The 16054-nt window shown below is 36.0% G+C and overlaps 2 protein-coding genes across 7 annotated transcripts in view; both read right to left on the bottom strand.

Annotated features, from left to right (window-relative positions):
* LOC110835330 (tetratricopeptide repeat protein 37) overlaps positions 1–4842 on the bottom strand; it is a 45582-nt gene extending 40740 nt beyond the window's left edge. Inside the window, exons 1-2 of one of the 4 annotated variants that reach the window (XM_022075445.2) lie at positions 4354–4842; positions 2392–2522 (exon numbers count right to left, since the gene is read on the bottom strand). In XM_022075445.2, the coding sequence (XP_021931137.2) occupies positions 2392–2481 (90 nt within the window). In that variant the 5' untranslated portion in view covers positions 2482–2522; positions 4354–4842. Of the gene's footprint in view, positions 1–2391; positions 2523–3673; positions 3901–3921; positions 4286–4353 lie in introns of those variants that run through there. The other 3 variants (XM_022075446.2, XM_022075448.2, XM_022075447.2) reach the window with 3 other exon arrangements.
* A 3798-nt stretch (positions 4843–8640) lies between these two features.
* mRpS6 (mitochondrial ribosomal protein S6) lies at positions 8641–15099 on the bottom strand. Of its 3 annotated transcripts, none has more exons than XM_022075465.2 (4): positions 15011–15099; positions 12267–12406; positions 10231–10392; positions 8641–8853 (listed from the first exon to the last, which is right to left on the bottom strand). In XM_022075465.2, the coding sequence occupies exons 1-4, from the start codon at positions 15020–15022 to the stop codon at positions 8757–8759; spliced, it is 411 nt and encodes a 136-aa protein (XP_021931157.1). In that variant the 5' UTR covers positions 15023–15099; the 3' UTR covers positions 8641–8756. The 3 variants fall into 3 exon arrangements, with proteins under 3 accessions (XP_021931157.1, XP_021931158.1, XP_021931156.1); XM_022075466.2 differs by lacking the exon at positions 15011–15099 and adding an exon at positions 14868–14993; XM_022075464.2 differs by lacking the exon at positions 15011–15099 and adding an exon at positions 14762–14971.
* Between the last annotated feature and the right edge of the window lie 955 nt (positions 15100–16054).

Below are 16054 nucleotides of genomic sequence, written 5' to 3'. Positions count from 1 at the left end.
AAAAATCAATACAAAAATTTCATTTCTTCTACAATTTGTATTTCTATGTTTTGAAGTATTCTATTTAAAAAAATAAATTACAATGATGAATCAGCGAGTTTTCCTTTGTGTTTCGCCCATTTACCCTGTTAAAACAGTTAATTGCAGAAAGGGCATAACTCCAACAAATACTGACCCACGTGGAGCTTAAACTATGGGATCAAAAAATCTGAAATTTGGCAAAAAGGTGTAAATTGACTACAACTAACTCTATTCCAAAGTTCAAGTCTTTATCTTGAGTTGCATTGATCACAGACAGTTTTTTGTTTCCTGAGAAATGTTTAATGTTGGAGTTATGCCCTTTCTGCATTTAGGGATTCATATAAAAAAGGTGAAAAATCTTGCATGTCTAATTACAGACCAATTTCATTACTAACAACATTCTCTAAATTATTTGAAAAAAATATGTATAAGAGAATAAGTGATTTCTTAAACTTGAACGTCTTTGCAGGTAAACAATTTGGATTTAGAAAAAATCTCTCAAATCATAAAACCCTGTTCAGTTGTACAGATGAAACCTTAAGTACACTAAATAATAAAGTGCATGTTGGTGGGAAATCTTGTGATCTTGCTAAAGCATTCAATTGTGTAAATCATGAATGATTACTATTAAAACTAAATTTTTATGGAATTCTCAAATATAGCTGGTCAGTGGTTTAAATTATACCTTAATGACAGAAAGCAACAAGTAGAAATAAAATCATCAGATTCAAATAATAACACCTACTCAAAATGGGACGTTGTAAAACATGGAGTGCCTCAAGGTTCAATACTTGGTCTTCTGCTTTTTCTTGTATATATCAGTGATCTGCCCCCAACCATTAACTCTCATTCTTAACCTATACACTTTGCTGATGATACTAATACTATTATTTCACATCCAGAAATTGACTGTTTTCAAAATTGCATAAATGATGTCTTTGCTAGATTGAATAAATGGATTAAAGCCAATAAACTCACATTAAATTTTGACAAAACACATTTAATGAAATTTTGAACTAAACCAAATTATAGGTTATCATGATAAAATAATCAAGGAAATAGAAACAACTAAATTTCTTGGCCTACAAATTTACAACAAATTAAACTGGAAAAAAACATATTCAATATATTATCCCTAAACTAAGCTCAGCATGTTTTACTATGAGGACAGTTTCAGCACTCACGAAAACAGAAACTTTAAAATTAGTTTATTTTGATTACTTCCATTCCATCCTGTCATATGGAATAATTTTCTGGGGAAATTCAATGGGCAGCAAAAACTTATTTTACATTCAAAAGAGGATCATTAGAATAATGGCAGGAACTAAAAGGAGATCCTCTTGTAGGGAATTATTTAAGAAGTTTAATATTCTTCTACTACCCAGTGAATTCTTGCTTTCACTATTATCATTTGAAGTGGATAACATGGAAACATTTCAAACAAATTCAGATATTCACAATACAAGACCAGGATACAGATAACACCTTCGTGTAACAAATTATAACCTCAGTAAATATCAAAAAGGAGTTTATTATATTGGAATTAAGTTATTCAATAATCTTCCACCTACTATCAAAAGTTTAAATCACAATATAAAAATGTTTAAGCCAGTATTAAAAGAGTATCTCTTATCTCACTCCTTTACTCAGTAGAAGAATTTACATCACCTAAAAAGTCTCAACTATTATAAATACATGTAAGTAATAATGGTGATGGTTTCTCATCATAATTATTTTGCTGTGATACTGTGGTTCCAAAAATCTGTAAATACCTGTTATAACTATGTATTTATATTTGTATTAAAAACAAGTACTATATTTGTGCTATGACCTGTTCTATATCCTTGTCTTAGGCCTATGAAGGATCTATGGAATGTAAATAAATTCTATTCTATTATATCTAAAAGGGAAACATACTAGAAGGCTTCTACAGCCAAAAGTCAGTGAAAAACAACAATATTATAATAAACTTAGGAACACTGGTAGTGCTGGTTGATCTTAGATGGTTCAGTACATGTTTCAGTCATGATGGGTTGCACAAATAACAAAAGAATTATCATGGTATCACATCAATTAATGCCCATAACATTAATACCCACAATTTAATGAGGGGACTGGCAGATGAACAGAGAGGCACACCCAACACCAAAATGGAACCCCAAAGAAGAATCTTTATCCTATAATTACTATATATAGTTGGTCAAACATACAATCACCAAACAGACAAATATGTTTGAACATAAATGTCATGCACATAAAATGATACAGCTTCCTCTTTATCTAGTTTTACTCATAACAATAACTGTCTTCCAAGCAGTCGTCTAGTTCTTGAGTGGTTGGTATGTGTATTTAGCATGAGAAATTACTCACCTTACATTGCTGTAGAGCAGTTTTGAAATCTTTGTCTTTTATAGCATCTCGTGCATCTTTAAGTGACAGTTTTATTTCTTTAGCATCCATTTGTAATTTTCAATGGCCTATTTAAAAAGAATGGATGAAATCTACAAAAAAAAAATCAAAGATTCTTATATATTTAATCATCTTAAAGTAGGTAACCTAACACCTGGAAATCCAAGTTATCCATGTATCCAAAAGTAATCACACTAATTCAGATAACCATCTACTCCAAACTTAAGACACAATTCCACAGCACAGACCAAAGCAAAACCCTGAATGGTTCTTGCACTGGTCAATCTATTTCATAAGAAAATTCTATATTCATTTTAGTTCTTTTCAAGAACAATTGTTACATGTCCAAGAGACTCTAAATAAAGTACTTTTTAAACAAATACACATATTTTGGTTACAGTAACAGAATCCATTATTGAAAAGAAAATTTATTTTCCATGAACAAAGATAAACAGAGTGCATAAGAGACAGAGTGTGAAACAGTGTCTGAATTACTACCAGTTATTGTCATTAAAATTCTGTAGGCTCTGAACCTCCTGGAATATTATAAAACAAGAGTGGTAAGTAGCACTCCAATCTGGATGTACACACTGTATATAAATGCATTAACTACAGCACATTCCAATTTTTATTAAACTTCACTGTAAAATACAGACATAATATGTAAGATTTGAGGTTTTCACAGTGGTGAGTATGAAGATTCCTGATGACGGAGGTAGTATGACCTCTGAAACGTTGGCTAACATCAACCAGACTACACGGCGCAACAACCCAGAAGACAGGAATCTTCAAAGACATAATACTTCAATATATAAAATTATGTCCATTATTAAATAAAACTCCTACAGAATTCCCAACTAACCTCAGAACAAACTGAAAAAATCCCACGCCAAAAATAAAACTTAGTGATATAGAAAGAACATAAAACTTTGTGATTTTTGTATGGTGCACAAATTATAAAGATAAAGGAAATTAAATTTAAGGCTATACAGAAATTTGTGAGAAGAATGTTTCTTTTCTTATTGTACATTCTCCAATAGCAGTAGCCGTAATAACACCAGGATTCCCACGGTAAGAGTTGTGCCCACTATCTTTTAATTTTGTTTCCGTGACATCGATTTTAAAAGTTGAAAGGCCTGCACATTGCAGACTTTAACTGTGAATAATTTAGCACTACATAATTCTTACAGTGTGTACATTACATAACCTCCAAAACATTCCCAATTTCAGCACGCCAACTTACTCTATTCTTGAATATAAAAATGAAGTTCATACACACATACGCAAAGGGGCTACACCATCACACATTTCTCATACTCACATAACAAGCACAGTTTGTCTGGGGCAACACTAGTTTTTGTCAAAATTAGCCTTTTGCAATAAATGGCCAAACATTTATATTAACACGAGAGTTTGGAATTCTATACAATAGAATTCATCTGTGACAAAACAAATATCAGCTAAAATATCCTAGCTTAACTGACAGGTTACCTGTATATGATTGACAGATATTAAGAGTGAAACATTCCACATAACAAGAGGGTCAAACAGCCTTCGTCATTTTTATTATTTTAGTTTATTTAACTACGCTTTTTCAGTAACTCAGACTTCGCATCGAACGACGATGGTAATAAAGACTGAATTGGAAAGGTTGTGAAGGAAGCGATCACGGCCTAACATAGTATTATAACATAGCAATTGCCTGGAGGGACTGAGGAAACCCCAGTCCCGAATATGAAGCAGGAGTGTTAACCACTCGACCACGACGTTCGGTGCACCAAATTTTAATCAACACTCCAGAGATGAATCCCCTGTGTATAGTTTACATGAAAGAACATTCTGCAAAATACTATAATAATATAAATAATACCCACAGATAAATTCTAAATAAATTAATAATAAATGCTGAGCTGCCTGACATACCAATAACAATGCGATCACAGGTACGTATTTTAACGTCAGTTGATTATGTCATTTGCTAGTGGCTATATCTCTAGTGGACAAGCTGTTGTCGCCTATTCAGCTCAGATTGCTCGGAACTGGAGTCATTTTGTCTCTACTATTTTCGAAATAAATATATTTCTGAAGTGGGAACACATTCAGCACTGACGATATACGGACAAATTCGAAACAGAGTATCTCGCCTACAGTTAATTCTACCAGTGTCAAATACTATAAAAATAATTCAAATTATTAAAAGTGTCTAATGGGCTATACAGCACACACACAATGTTAAAACTGAAACAATAGAAGGCCGTCAGTGAATTTTGTAACACATTCAGCATCACAAAATGTGCCAAAACAATACACCTAACTATAGAAGCATGCTGTTATTTGTACTACATAAATGGTAATATCAGCTCAGTCTCCATGCTTTTAATGTGATTCTACGATTTTCTCTGCTGATACGTAACACAGATGAATCCTGACACGCACGTCTTTAGACACAAAACCAATTTTATGGGCAAGCGGCAAATTCAACATCAGTTTCGTACAAATTTACGATCTGAGAAGAACGAATGACAGATACCAATTTAAATGCTGCCATGAGTGTAGAGAGTCTATAAAAAGAGTAGAATTGCAGATTAATTATTATTTAACCTGTACCTGCCTTTGTAGAATCTGCCAGAAAATATTTCTGATGCATGAAATTCGGCAAATAGGATTTTTAATCCTTTGTGGAACACTTTAAATACAATTACGGCTCTCTGCTGGTCCATTTAATAACACTAATTAATTTAAATTCTACTAGTACTGTGAACTAGTTGAATTTTCTTCTATAATCTGCATAAAATGGAAAAATGTTTCTAAATGTGGTCTGAAAGAATCACAGATCCTACTGTCTGAATATTGACTGTGAGAATTATTCTTCACAGTTGTACCACAGTTGCTAGTGAATCGTACTAGTGGTACCGTTAGGTACAGAACTAAATCAAGACCACGTGGACAGATATGAGTTTGGCAACATCTAAGCATCTCTTATTATGTGCAGATATATGAAGTATATGCATTGAATTTTGTGACCTCCAAGCTATCTTTTCTCTTGAGATGTATGTGTTCGTAAGTTCAAGGGTCAATTTAGCACTGGGAAAGGAAGTGAAAGGATGAAGTCACTACACATAGGGAATGCGTGATAAGAGGGTGAATGAATATGCTTATGTCAATGGATAATTGTGAAAATAATGAAAAAATAACAATTTCCTTCTAAAAGATGGGATATTTGTTTTATAACGTTATCAGATGTAGAATACTTCTTCACTGTACAATAAGTGGCAAAGCAATTGATGGGGTGAAGTCGTGGCTTCCTTGGATACATATCACAATAAAAGTTTCTTTCCTGCCACCTTTCACTCTTCTGTTGGAGCAAATTGCACATAATCAATCACATTGTTTTATTTTCTAGCTTGCGCCTACATTTGCCTATCCAGAATTTCAGTCGTAGGAGGGGAAGACATATAAGGACATAAAAAAAAATGGGGTGGTCATGTCTGTCCTTCCATCTGACCACACTTTTAATTTCCAGCACTACTTACAATATTTCCTGCATGTTTTATGTGTCCATTATTGATTTATTTAATGACACTTTTAGTTAAAATAACGACTGAAAGAATGGCCAGTGAAATAATGACGAACTGAAAAAAGAAGTGGATGGAATCATTAGTGGCCTGACATTTTCTGCAGGAACTGAGGAAAACCACGAGATTTTTCAGTCAGGATAGTCAATCTCTGGGCTGAAAATTAGGTCCAACGCTACACCAATTTGAAACAGAAATGATAATAACTTCACCATGACGATCGGTTGATTTGTTATTGGGCAAAAGACACAGGTATACTTATGTCCACGTACCATGTTATGAAGGCGTAGTTGAGGACCGACAAATTTCTAAGCTTGGCACTAGATGTTGGTGAGTGATCAGCTTCACGATCCGACCTCCTTAGCTCCAAGAAAAGAGGTTTGGTACTCACTAGGCATGAAGATGGGTGGGCTTCAAAGGCAATCTGAACATGGCAGTGAACATATTGCTTCTGCCTAAATCAAACTCGACTGTTTGGCCCTTAATACTGGGGAGAGGGAAAGTTGTCGGGTGAGTCTGCTCCATATCGATCTAATATAACATCTGTTTAAAACAAAACTCAAAATCATCTTATATTTAAATGGCTTGTAGAAGAATGTAAACATAAAACCCACAATAAGCCTTCTTTTCTTGCAACTTTTAATGAGGTATTTTTGTGTCCATTATACAAGTAAGGTATGAAGGCTTCTACATAGCCATTATATCATTCAAGTATGGAGGCCTCTTGTATAGTGATCTCACTAGACAAGTATGGACTGTAGTGGAGTCAGGTTTGGGGGAAAAACAGGCGATAAAGTTGGGTGTGATAAAGGGAAGATGAAAAGTAGAAGGTGGCTATGAAGGAAATAGAATAAAAGAAAGAAGCAAAAAGGTGAGGATGAAATGACCTGCATAATCTGTCCATTTGCAGAGTTGTCATTCAGTGAGTTTCAATGGGGAAGTGTTGGAGAGAAGGAGGTGAAGCAAGGCCTTTCTTAGTCTGAAAATGTCTTAATGATTTATATCATGGAGGTATATTATTTTGACAGCTTCCCTACTGATGAGTGAACTGTTAAATTTGGATGCTGGCTAGGTACTGAATCTACAAAATCTAAGAAATCAAAGCGAACATCCATAGTAGGAAGACCTGAAGGGAACAGACTGTCATACCAAAAATTAATCTTAAAGAAATGCTCATAGTGCAAGGGTCTTCTTGTTGCCCATCCAACTCACACACATACAATCCTAAAGAAACATGCTGTGAGGTAATGGATGGATTCATCTGGTTAAGGAAATATAAAACTGATGTTCTTTTATATGAACCTTTGAGTTGTATTAACGGTGGGGATTTCTTTTACTACAGAATAAGAATTTTTCTGCTTTGCATGTTTCATGTTCTGTGCTGATGAAACCAAGCAGCCCTCAGAATTATAAGAAAGCTTCATAATAGAAAAACCTAGTACAAAAGTAGAAAGGAAATAACTACAATGTATAAGGAAGTAATGTGATTTGATATTTGAATGTGACGTGGCTGATGATGACATTGTAGAAGGATGAAAAGTCTTCCAGAATCGCATTCATCAACGACCTTCAGGTCATCAACAAATGACATGTTATGACAGATGCACTCCTATGCACATCCTGCCAATGCAGGCTAACATTTTCTAAGACCATGTGGAAAACCATGGAAACTTGTGATACTGATAAATAAAATCCTACTTATTTACAGTAGATACCAAAACTGTGGTTGACCTTGACTGACTAACTAACTAACTAGCTGACTAATGGAACCCAAAGGTACATCACCGAATTAACCAAAGTCCTCCACTGGTCCCTGTCCTGGGCCAACAAAATCCAGTCTCCCTCAACTCCTATCTCCCATAGATCCTGCTTGATATTATCCTCCCATCTATGTCTATGTCTCCCCAGTGGTCTCTTCCCCTCAGGCTTCCCAACCAATACCCGGTGCACACCTCTTGTCCCATCCATGTGTGCCACATGCCTCACCCATCTAATTCTTCTTGACTTAATCACCCTGACAATATTGGGGGAGGAGTATACATTTTAAGCTCATCATTATGCAGTTTTCTCCATGCCCCATCGTCTTCTCTCCCAGGCCCAAATATCCTATTCAATACCCTATTCTCTAAAACCTGCAATCTATGTTCCTCCCTCAGAGTGAGAGACCATGTTTTGCACCCATACAAAACAGGCAAAATTATTGTTTTGTGCATTTTGATCTCTAGGTTCTTATAAATCAGAAAATCAGACAAAATATTTTGAACTGAGAAGTAGTAAGCATTTCCAGAATTTACTCTCCTCATAATTTCCTCATGAGTATCATTTTGATTTGATATTGTTGTTCCCAAATGTTTGAACTTTGTCATACTTTCAAAGGAGTGCTTGACCATAGACTGCTATAATTGCAGTTTCTCCTTATCAGTTATTGTTCATCTTGGTTACATCACCAAGTGAGTTGTTTTAAGGAACTTACATTTGTTTAAGACAATTCTTTTGTACTTTTTTTGTTGTTGTTAAAGTGTCTGTGTGTTCTATGAATATTACATATCTGGTCAAAGGTCAAACTCAGTCCACATTTCAAAATTACATATAAGGAATACTTTAAAGTTACACTATAATGGTCAAACAAGTGTAGTTAATAAAACAGGAGGTTTTAGTCATATATTTTCCAACAGTAAGTTCAAATATAATGTACAACCATAGGTTCACATGCTTTCACAGCTTTTACCACTCTGACAAAAACTAAAAGAATTACTTCTGAAATGGACAGTAATCCAATCCTGAATTATATTTAAATTTATATTTGTCTATTTTCTTACTTTCTTCTATCATCTTCTGCACATCTTTCCTGGAAAGAAATAGAAACAGTCTGCTTTAGGATTTGTTTTATGTTCATTTTGTTGTGCCCATAAATAGTACGGGATGAACTCTCAATTTATTTCTACACATAGTTTTCAGTAATAAAAACTGAAGTGGCAAAAGATCAATAGAAAGGTGACATCCCACATTTTCCATGAATTTACATTTTTTAAAATAATTCTCTCTTATCATCTCTTAACATGATCATGATTAGCTTCAAATTGATCACATTTCATATTGGAGGGCCTACCTCATCTACCACGCCTACTTCTTGTTATTTATATGAGAGCACTAAAAGTTAGTAATAACAGAGTGAATGTGCCAGAAGCATTGCACTATGCACATGTTTCATTACTTATTGTTAATTCATTTGTATTCAAGTAAAGTGACTGTGCACTGACACCATATTTCTGAATGAAAATAAAGATATTAAATCCTTGTCTTTAAGTTAGATGTATATGCTAAGTACAAGCTGGGACTATGTATCAAGCCCAAGGAATGGACCCTACATATAATAATGCTGAAGAAAGTAATGTTTCGAAGTTATTTTATCCTTCTACCACAATCCCCGACGGGGGCAGAGGGTTTTTCCTCTAGCCTCTGCGTCCAGACCGGCTCTGGGGCCCACCCAGCCTCCTCTACAATGGGTACCGGGGTCCTTTCCCGGGGGTAAAGCCGGCCGGGGCGTGATGTTGACCACTCACCCCCATCTAGTGCCGAGGTCAAGGAAGAGAGGAGCTATACCTCCTCTCACCCCAAACGCCTACATGGCGTATAGTGGGACAAACTTTACTTTACTTTACCACAATCCCTCAGGTATGAATACAGTCACAATAAGCAAACAACTTATTTTTCACTGCTCAAACTGGACATGCAAAATATAGTTTCAACCTCCCCAGAAACAATTTTGGAAGATGTTTAGAAATCATTAATTCCTTTCTTAAAGCAGTTGCAAAACATGCATTTTTTTCCATGTGAACAAGGCATATTCATATGGCTCTGATTCAGAACAATAAAAAAATAAACTGATATCTTCAGTATCAAAGATATCAATATATCCTAACACTTTATAGATTGCTACATTTCTTAAATAACTTAATATGACCATACCAAGTGATACATCATTGTGCAGTTTAAAATATGTCAGTAGTTCTGAAAACTTTGTATGCAGCTATACAGTACAATTTATTAAGTGCTTTAGTAATAAATTTATTGAAGTACAGAAGCTTATTAAATTTGTGTCAAGCTGTGAATGCTTTAATGTAATTTTTTTAGCTGCTATATGCAGAAAGACTTGGATTCACTTCCCTATGCTGTATATCTGAAAAAGAAGCATATAGAATTATACCTCAGTGCTGGTATATACCTGTAAGCAGGTGGTTTTATTTCTTCATGCAAAGTGCACTCAAATTCTTCTGGTGTCTCCATTTTGAAGATTCTTCGCCTCACAATATCTACATCTCGGCCATATTCCTCCTCCAAGTTATGGAGAGATGATGGTGGGCAGATAAATTGAAAAACAAAGTAACTGTAACATAAAAATTGAACTGATTAGATACATGAAATGTTTCTCAAATAATTAAATTGTAGAAGTTTGCATGGACACTATTACAGTGATATGGCATCTGCAATCTATTCTTAATACTGGAAAACTCTATATGTTGTCTAATTTCTAGAATGTCCCATAACAAGATTATCAAACTTCATATTCTGCATAAGAAGGTGTATCAGTCTGCCTAAGCATTTCTCGAAAAGAACTTGTTTCAGTCTAATATTTACCTAAATGTATCTAAAAACACATTATAACCCCATGAAAAGTGGTACTCCATGCTGTTATGATGTACAACACTGACCTATATGAGTTATTATGAATTCTGAATATTGAAACTGATTTATCACTTTTATCCAGAATGAAAATATTATGTGCATACAGAAGGAAATACAGACATGGCAAGGCCAACGGATACTCATGCAGCGAAGAATAAACATTTATAGTTGACTCAACTTTCTGGTTATTTCACATGTGGAATAGCTCAGTCTACCAGATCCAACTGAATATGTCTCTTGCCATTGCCCCCCCCCACTTGAAGATGACAAAATATCCATCCTTTAAAATTTAGTGATTTTTTTTAAATATTTTTGAGACTTTTTAAAAACAGATGGTAGATAACGTCCAAAACAAAGAAACGAACAATATAAGACAACAGCCAAAGCCATTCTCAGAATAACTGAGAATAAGATGGTCACATTCAGTAAGTCCTCCCACTGTATGGGAAAATATACCTTTGTGGGAATTCCTGTATATAAAATGCTTCCCAACATACAAAATGGCTTCTGAGTCAGAGATCTAGCCATTATGACAAGAGTGGGCATCAGAAATGAGGTCTTTGTAAACAGTGAGTAGTCATGGCCAACAAGAATAAAAATGTGCTAATGTACAAGTTACAATTTTCAGTTCATATTTACAAAATAAATTCTTTAAGATTCTGCAACCTCAATGGTCTTGATATTCATCCATCCAATGGCACTACAGCCCAAGTCCAGGTCTTTGCCTCCTCCCATGTGGGAGGTTTCCTAGTCTTTAAAGTGTACATTTGTGAGCAGTGAGTGACAAGCCTCCGCACGATTTCTACGCAATCCTGATTTGTCTGCAACAGCCATCTAGCAGAAAATCAGGGGAGACATGGGTGAGAAATGGCTGCTGGATTTTGCTTACAAAACATCTTGTTCATGCTTGTAATGTTCTTTTACGTGCTGTACATCCATGACATGGGACAGCCGGCTTTACTTCCCCTTTTAAGGAAGTTTTTACCGCCCTTAAAAATCCAATTTGGTCCGGTTTGAGCCAGCGAACCTTGGGTCCAGTGGCAAGCTTACTAACCACTAGTCCACCGAGAGAGACAGTCTTAATATTCACCTGCTGTTACAACACAGCTATCAATAGTAACAAAATTATACACCAGAGAGCACAAAATACTGCTGTTGACAAAGTTAAACAATGCATGTATTTCATTAAACAACCAACAAATTATAAATGTTCCAAATTACAATTACAGATATATACTAAGACCTATTTCAGAATGCACAAATTTTTGGTATGATGACTCATTTTTGAGATGCCTATTAAAGTTCAATTCAAAATTCATAAAAAGTTTGGGTCACACTAAATGGATACCAACAAAAATTATATTCACTTAACAGCTATCAATATAGATGTCCAATGTTAAATTTAACTGAAATGTGTCAAGTACCTTTTGAGATAAAGAATACAGATGGAAAGACATAACCTTGACACCTATATATTGTTTTCCGAACTCCCTAAAACATTATGGCCATTAAGGACAACAACAACAAAATTCAGAACTTGAAAAGTTTAACCAACTGTGTTTTCAGTTCCCTCACCTTCCTTGCTTATGCACTGAACCATGGGCTGACATCTTGTAAGGCAGGTTTCGCGTGCCAAGGTTCTCTACCTTTCGGATAATTCCTCCCTTATTAAATATGGCATCAGCTGTGCGTCGTAAAGTAGATATAAGTTCAGGCTAAAAGAATAAGAAAACATCATGTACAAATAATTCCACATGTCAGTTTTATGGTTCCCTCAGCATTATTCTAGGGTCAAATTCAAATTTGCTGTGTCGTTACAAAATCATTTTGTAACTGCCATTCATAAAGTTTATCATTGTGGTATAATACTGTATAGCAAAATATGGAAGACAAATGCCAGGAAGATGTTTCACCAAATGCCATACAGTATTATATGAGAGGAGGCTTCCCATATGTTCTATGCTCATATGAGGTCAGCTGATTTTGAATAAAAGTGTAAATACAAATTTAACCTCACTTCTGGCACCAAATCCCTTAATATCAAGATCAGTGTAACTGACAAATAAATAAACCACTGAGGAAATCTACTCACAGATGGACAATATTAACATGACCATGCCAAAGGAACCCATTAGTGAACTGCTCTGACCCTGTACAGATAGCAAATGAACTCATACACGCATAACATAACCTGAAGTATTCTGTTTACTTAACCCTTTCATCTGAAGCTCATTCAAATAATATTTAAGAGTTCAGTCTGTACTACAAAGAAAACACGAGACTTCACCATTACAGAGACCAACTGGCTAATGGAAAAGAATAATCTGTCTACAGTGCAGCTGGGATAGCTCAGTCAGTACAGTGACTGAATAGATGACGAGGGTTTGATTCGTGACAGGGGCAGAGGGTTTTTCCTCCCGCCTCTGTGTTCAGACCAGCTCTGCGGCCCACCCAGCCTCCTGTCCAATGGGTACTGAGGTCCTTTCCCAGGGGTGAAGTACAGCTCGGGCATTATGCTGACCATTCGTCCCTACCTAGTGCCGACTGCGCCACAACTACTTCCTTTTATTATTGTTCCATAGTGCAAATAATAAAAACACAAAATAAAAACTGACTGTTGAAATACATGCAACATACAGTTATCATTGGACTTTATACTGTAGCTCAGACTGAATACTGAATTTAAAAGGAAGCGCTCATGGTTTAATTCCAGACACTATCCAACACTCCAGCACCTGTCACTCTCATTATTCATAGAGGTGAGATAAATCATAACAAAGTGACTGTACTGGTAGGTGTAACTTGAATCACTGGAGAGACTGTAGAATACCACAAGAAACTTCCATCAGACCATGATTTGAAAATGAGAGTTTCTGAATATTAAGTAGGAGTGCTAACCACTTGACCATAATGTTCGGCCATAAAAAGCTGTACTACTGGTCAACCAATGAATAACTGTCGACTGTTGCTGAAGGTGCTGTTGTCTAACATCTACCTCAGGGGTCTACCTGGGACAAGCAAATCAGAACAAAACTGTCTCTTGCACAGACTGGTAATGGAATGATAACACTTACATGACTGTTCATGTTCAATATTATTTATACTCAAGCAATGTACACTCACATTATCACTGGTAGTATAAGTTACTTCTTCTGAAAAGGCTGAATAATGGAAGTGATAGACATATTTTATGTCTCTTCATCAGTAGCAGAATGGATTTTTTACTGTCACAGCTGGGCTGGGTAGGCAGGCAATCAATACAACCTCAAAGCTTCCCTTTTCCCCCCAATGGCAAACTGAGTCAGCTACAAAGACCTTTCCACTTGGCAATGTCTGACTGGAAAGCTATTTCAATCTGTAGACATGCTATAACCAACTCACAGAGGTAATACACTGCTTATAAAATGTACTTATGTGTGGAAATCTACATAACACACAACCCATGTTTAAATGGGTCTGACAGATTGAGGATCTGAAGATGTGAACTGGTTCAGGGTAGGGAACAATGGCAAGCACTTCATGATAAATGATGATGATTCTCTAACGGTATGGGATTTCTTGACCATCTGATTAACTATTTACCACACACAATGAAAATGTCTGCACACAACTGTGATATTTTCAAGTATTCATTCATTCTGTGTGTGTGTTTGTGTGACAAACACATTTTCATTAAATTCACAATTTCTGTTGAAATCTACGAGACATTAAATTCTGGTCCACATTTAATAATACCAAACAAAATATTAACTAAAAAAAATGCGAGATATCTCACACTAGCAAAGCAAAAATGTAAGGGTATATAATGTGTAGCTTAGGGTTCCGATTATCAGCTGCGTCGAATGTTCGGTGTAACCATTGTTTCACCGAACACTGCAATTGCCATTCTCAACGTAGGTATAATGTGGGGCGAGTTTTGTAAAAAGGTTATTCTATGCATAATGCAAAGAATTAAATCTTGTCCAAGTATCCTAATATACTTACGTCTTGTAATTGAGATTTTAATTATAGTTGCTACGCCTAATCTAATTAATAATGAATAAGCTCATAACATCATAGTTATTACTTACACGTGACATGGTCCTGAGAACCAATGCCACTTCATAATTTGGCATTTCTATGAAATGTCTAATTCTCCAAACAACATAACCTACAAATTATCCCACAATGCTATACCATGGACCACAGATAAGACGAACGCCACAGACCGCCACTACACTCACGAAGCGGACTACCAATGTTTACACCACAAATGTTCTCTCCCCTTCAACGTTGAAACAACACATGTACCCCAGAACATCCAGGAGGAAAATACAAACGTGCACATCCATAATCTTCTACATAGTGTGTGTTGAAGTTCTTAATTACTACATGGTATACACCTACGCCGACGATATCGTACTGACGACATCATCACAGGTCCTGCAAGTTGCGTTCAATAAAATTATCAAATGGGAGGAAACTAATGACCACCAACTGAACAAAGAAAAGATGAAAATGGTGGTGTTCAAGAACGGCGTCAAAATGGTGTAGAAAGAAAGTGTGACTGTTAGTACTGAAGTAGTCCGTTTTAACCAACGGCTAAACAGTTTATATGGTTGCACCCAACAGACAGGAGCTTCATTTTTTATGTGAAGGCTATATATCTTTAACGAGTGAAACGTCGCACCAGGCTTGCTCCAGGGCGGATGAGTGAATGGACCTGCGGATCAACTACGATATACTGGGCCGTATAACAGAGTAGCTGACCAAAGACGACGAAAGCTAGAGGTGATATGGGGAATTTTCTCTACCGGTGACAAACAGAAACTGGATGGAAGAAAATTATGAACAACAGACGGTCCAAAGATTCGTAATGCATGGCTGGAAACACAAAATCTGCAAGGCATTTTCACGCCCCAGAAATGAATTGTGTCTGTTTAATATGTGACGACTTATACTTCTCGGGGCCCAAGGCGCTAAGTTCTTGCGGGGCCCCCTTTAAAGATCCTACAGAGAGAGAGAGAGAGAGAGTAACTTGCATATATAAATATAATCAGAAAATAAATTATTTTTACCGATCTGTTTAAACACAAACGTTGCTGTACTGCGAAATATAAAGAACAACACTTAACTAAACTCTGTGTCGCAGCAGCCCGTGAGGGTAGGATGACCAGCTTTACGGCTTTGACGTCAGTCACGTGGTCAGTGCATCGACTCCCATCGCCGTGTTTCTGGCTTTCGTGACCAGCGTGCGCTACCCTTTTAAAAGTAGCTCTTTATTTCACATCCTCTTTCTGTAAAAAAAATACTGTCTTTATCAGGGCCGTACAAATGGGGGGTGCGCTGAGTACGGCGCACCGGGGCCCAGATCGATAAAGCGA

Source organism: Zootermopsis nevadensis, unplaced genomic scaffold (assembly GCF_977971745.1).
Source record: "Zootermopsis nevadensis isolate Lab colony 2312 unplaced genomic scaffold, Znev_1.0 Znev_ptg000016l, whole genome shotgun sequence".
NCBI classification, from domain to species: domain Eukaryota; kingdom Metazoa; phylum Arthropoda; class Insecta; order Blattodea; family Termopsidae; genus Zootermopsis; species Zootermopsis nevadensis.
The sequence above is the reverse complement of the archived record's forward strand: the minus strand, read 5'-3'. Positions and strand labels throughout refer to the sequence as shown.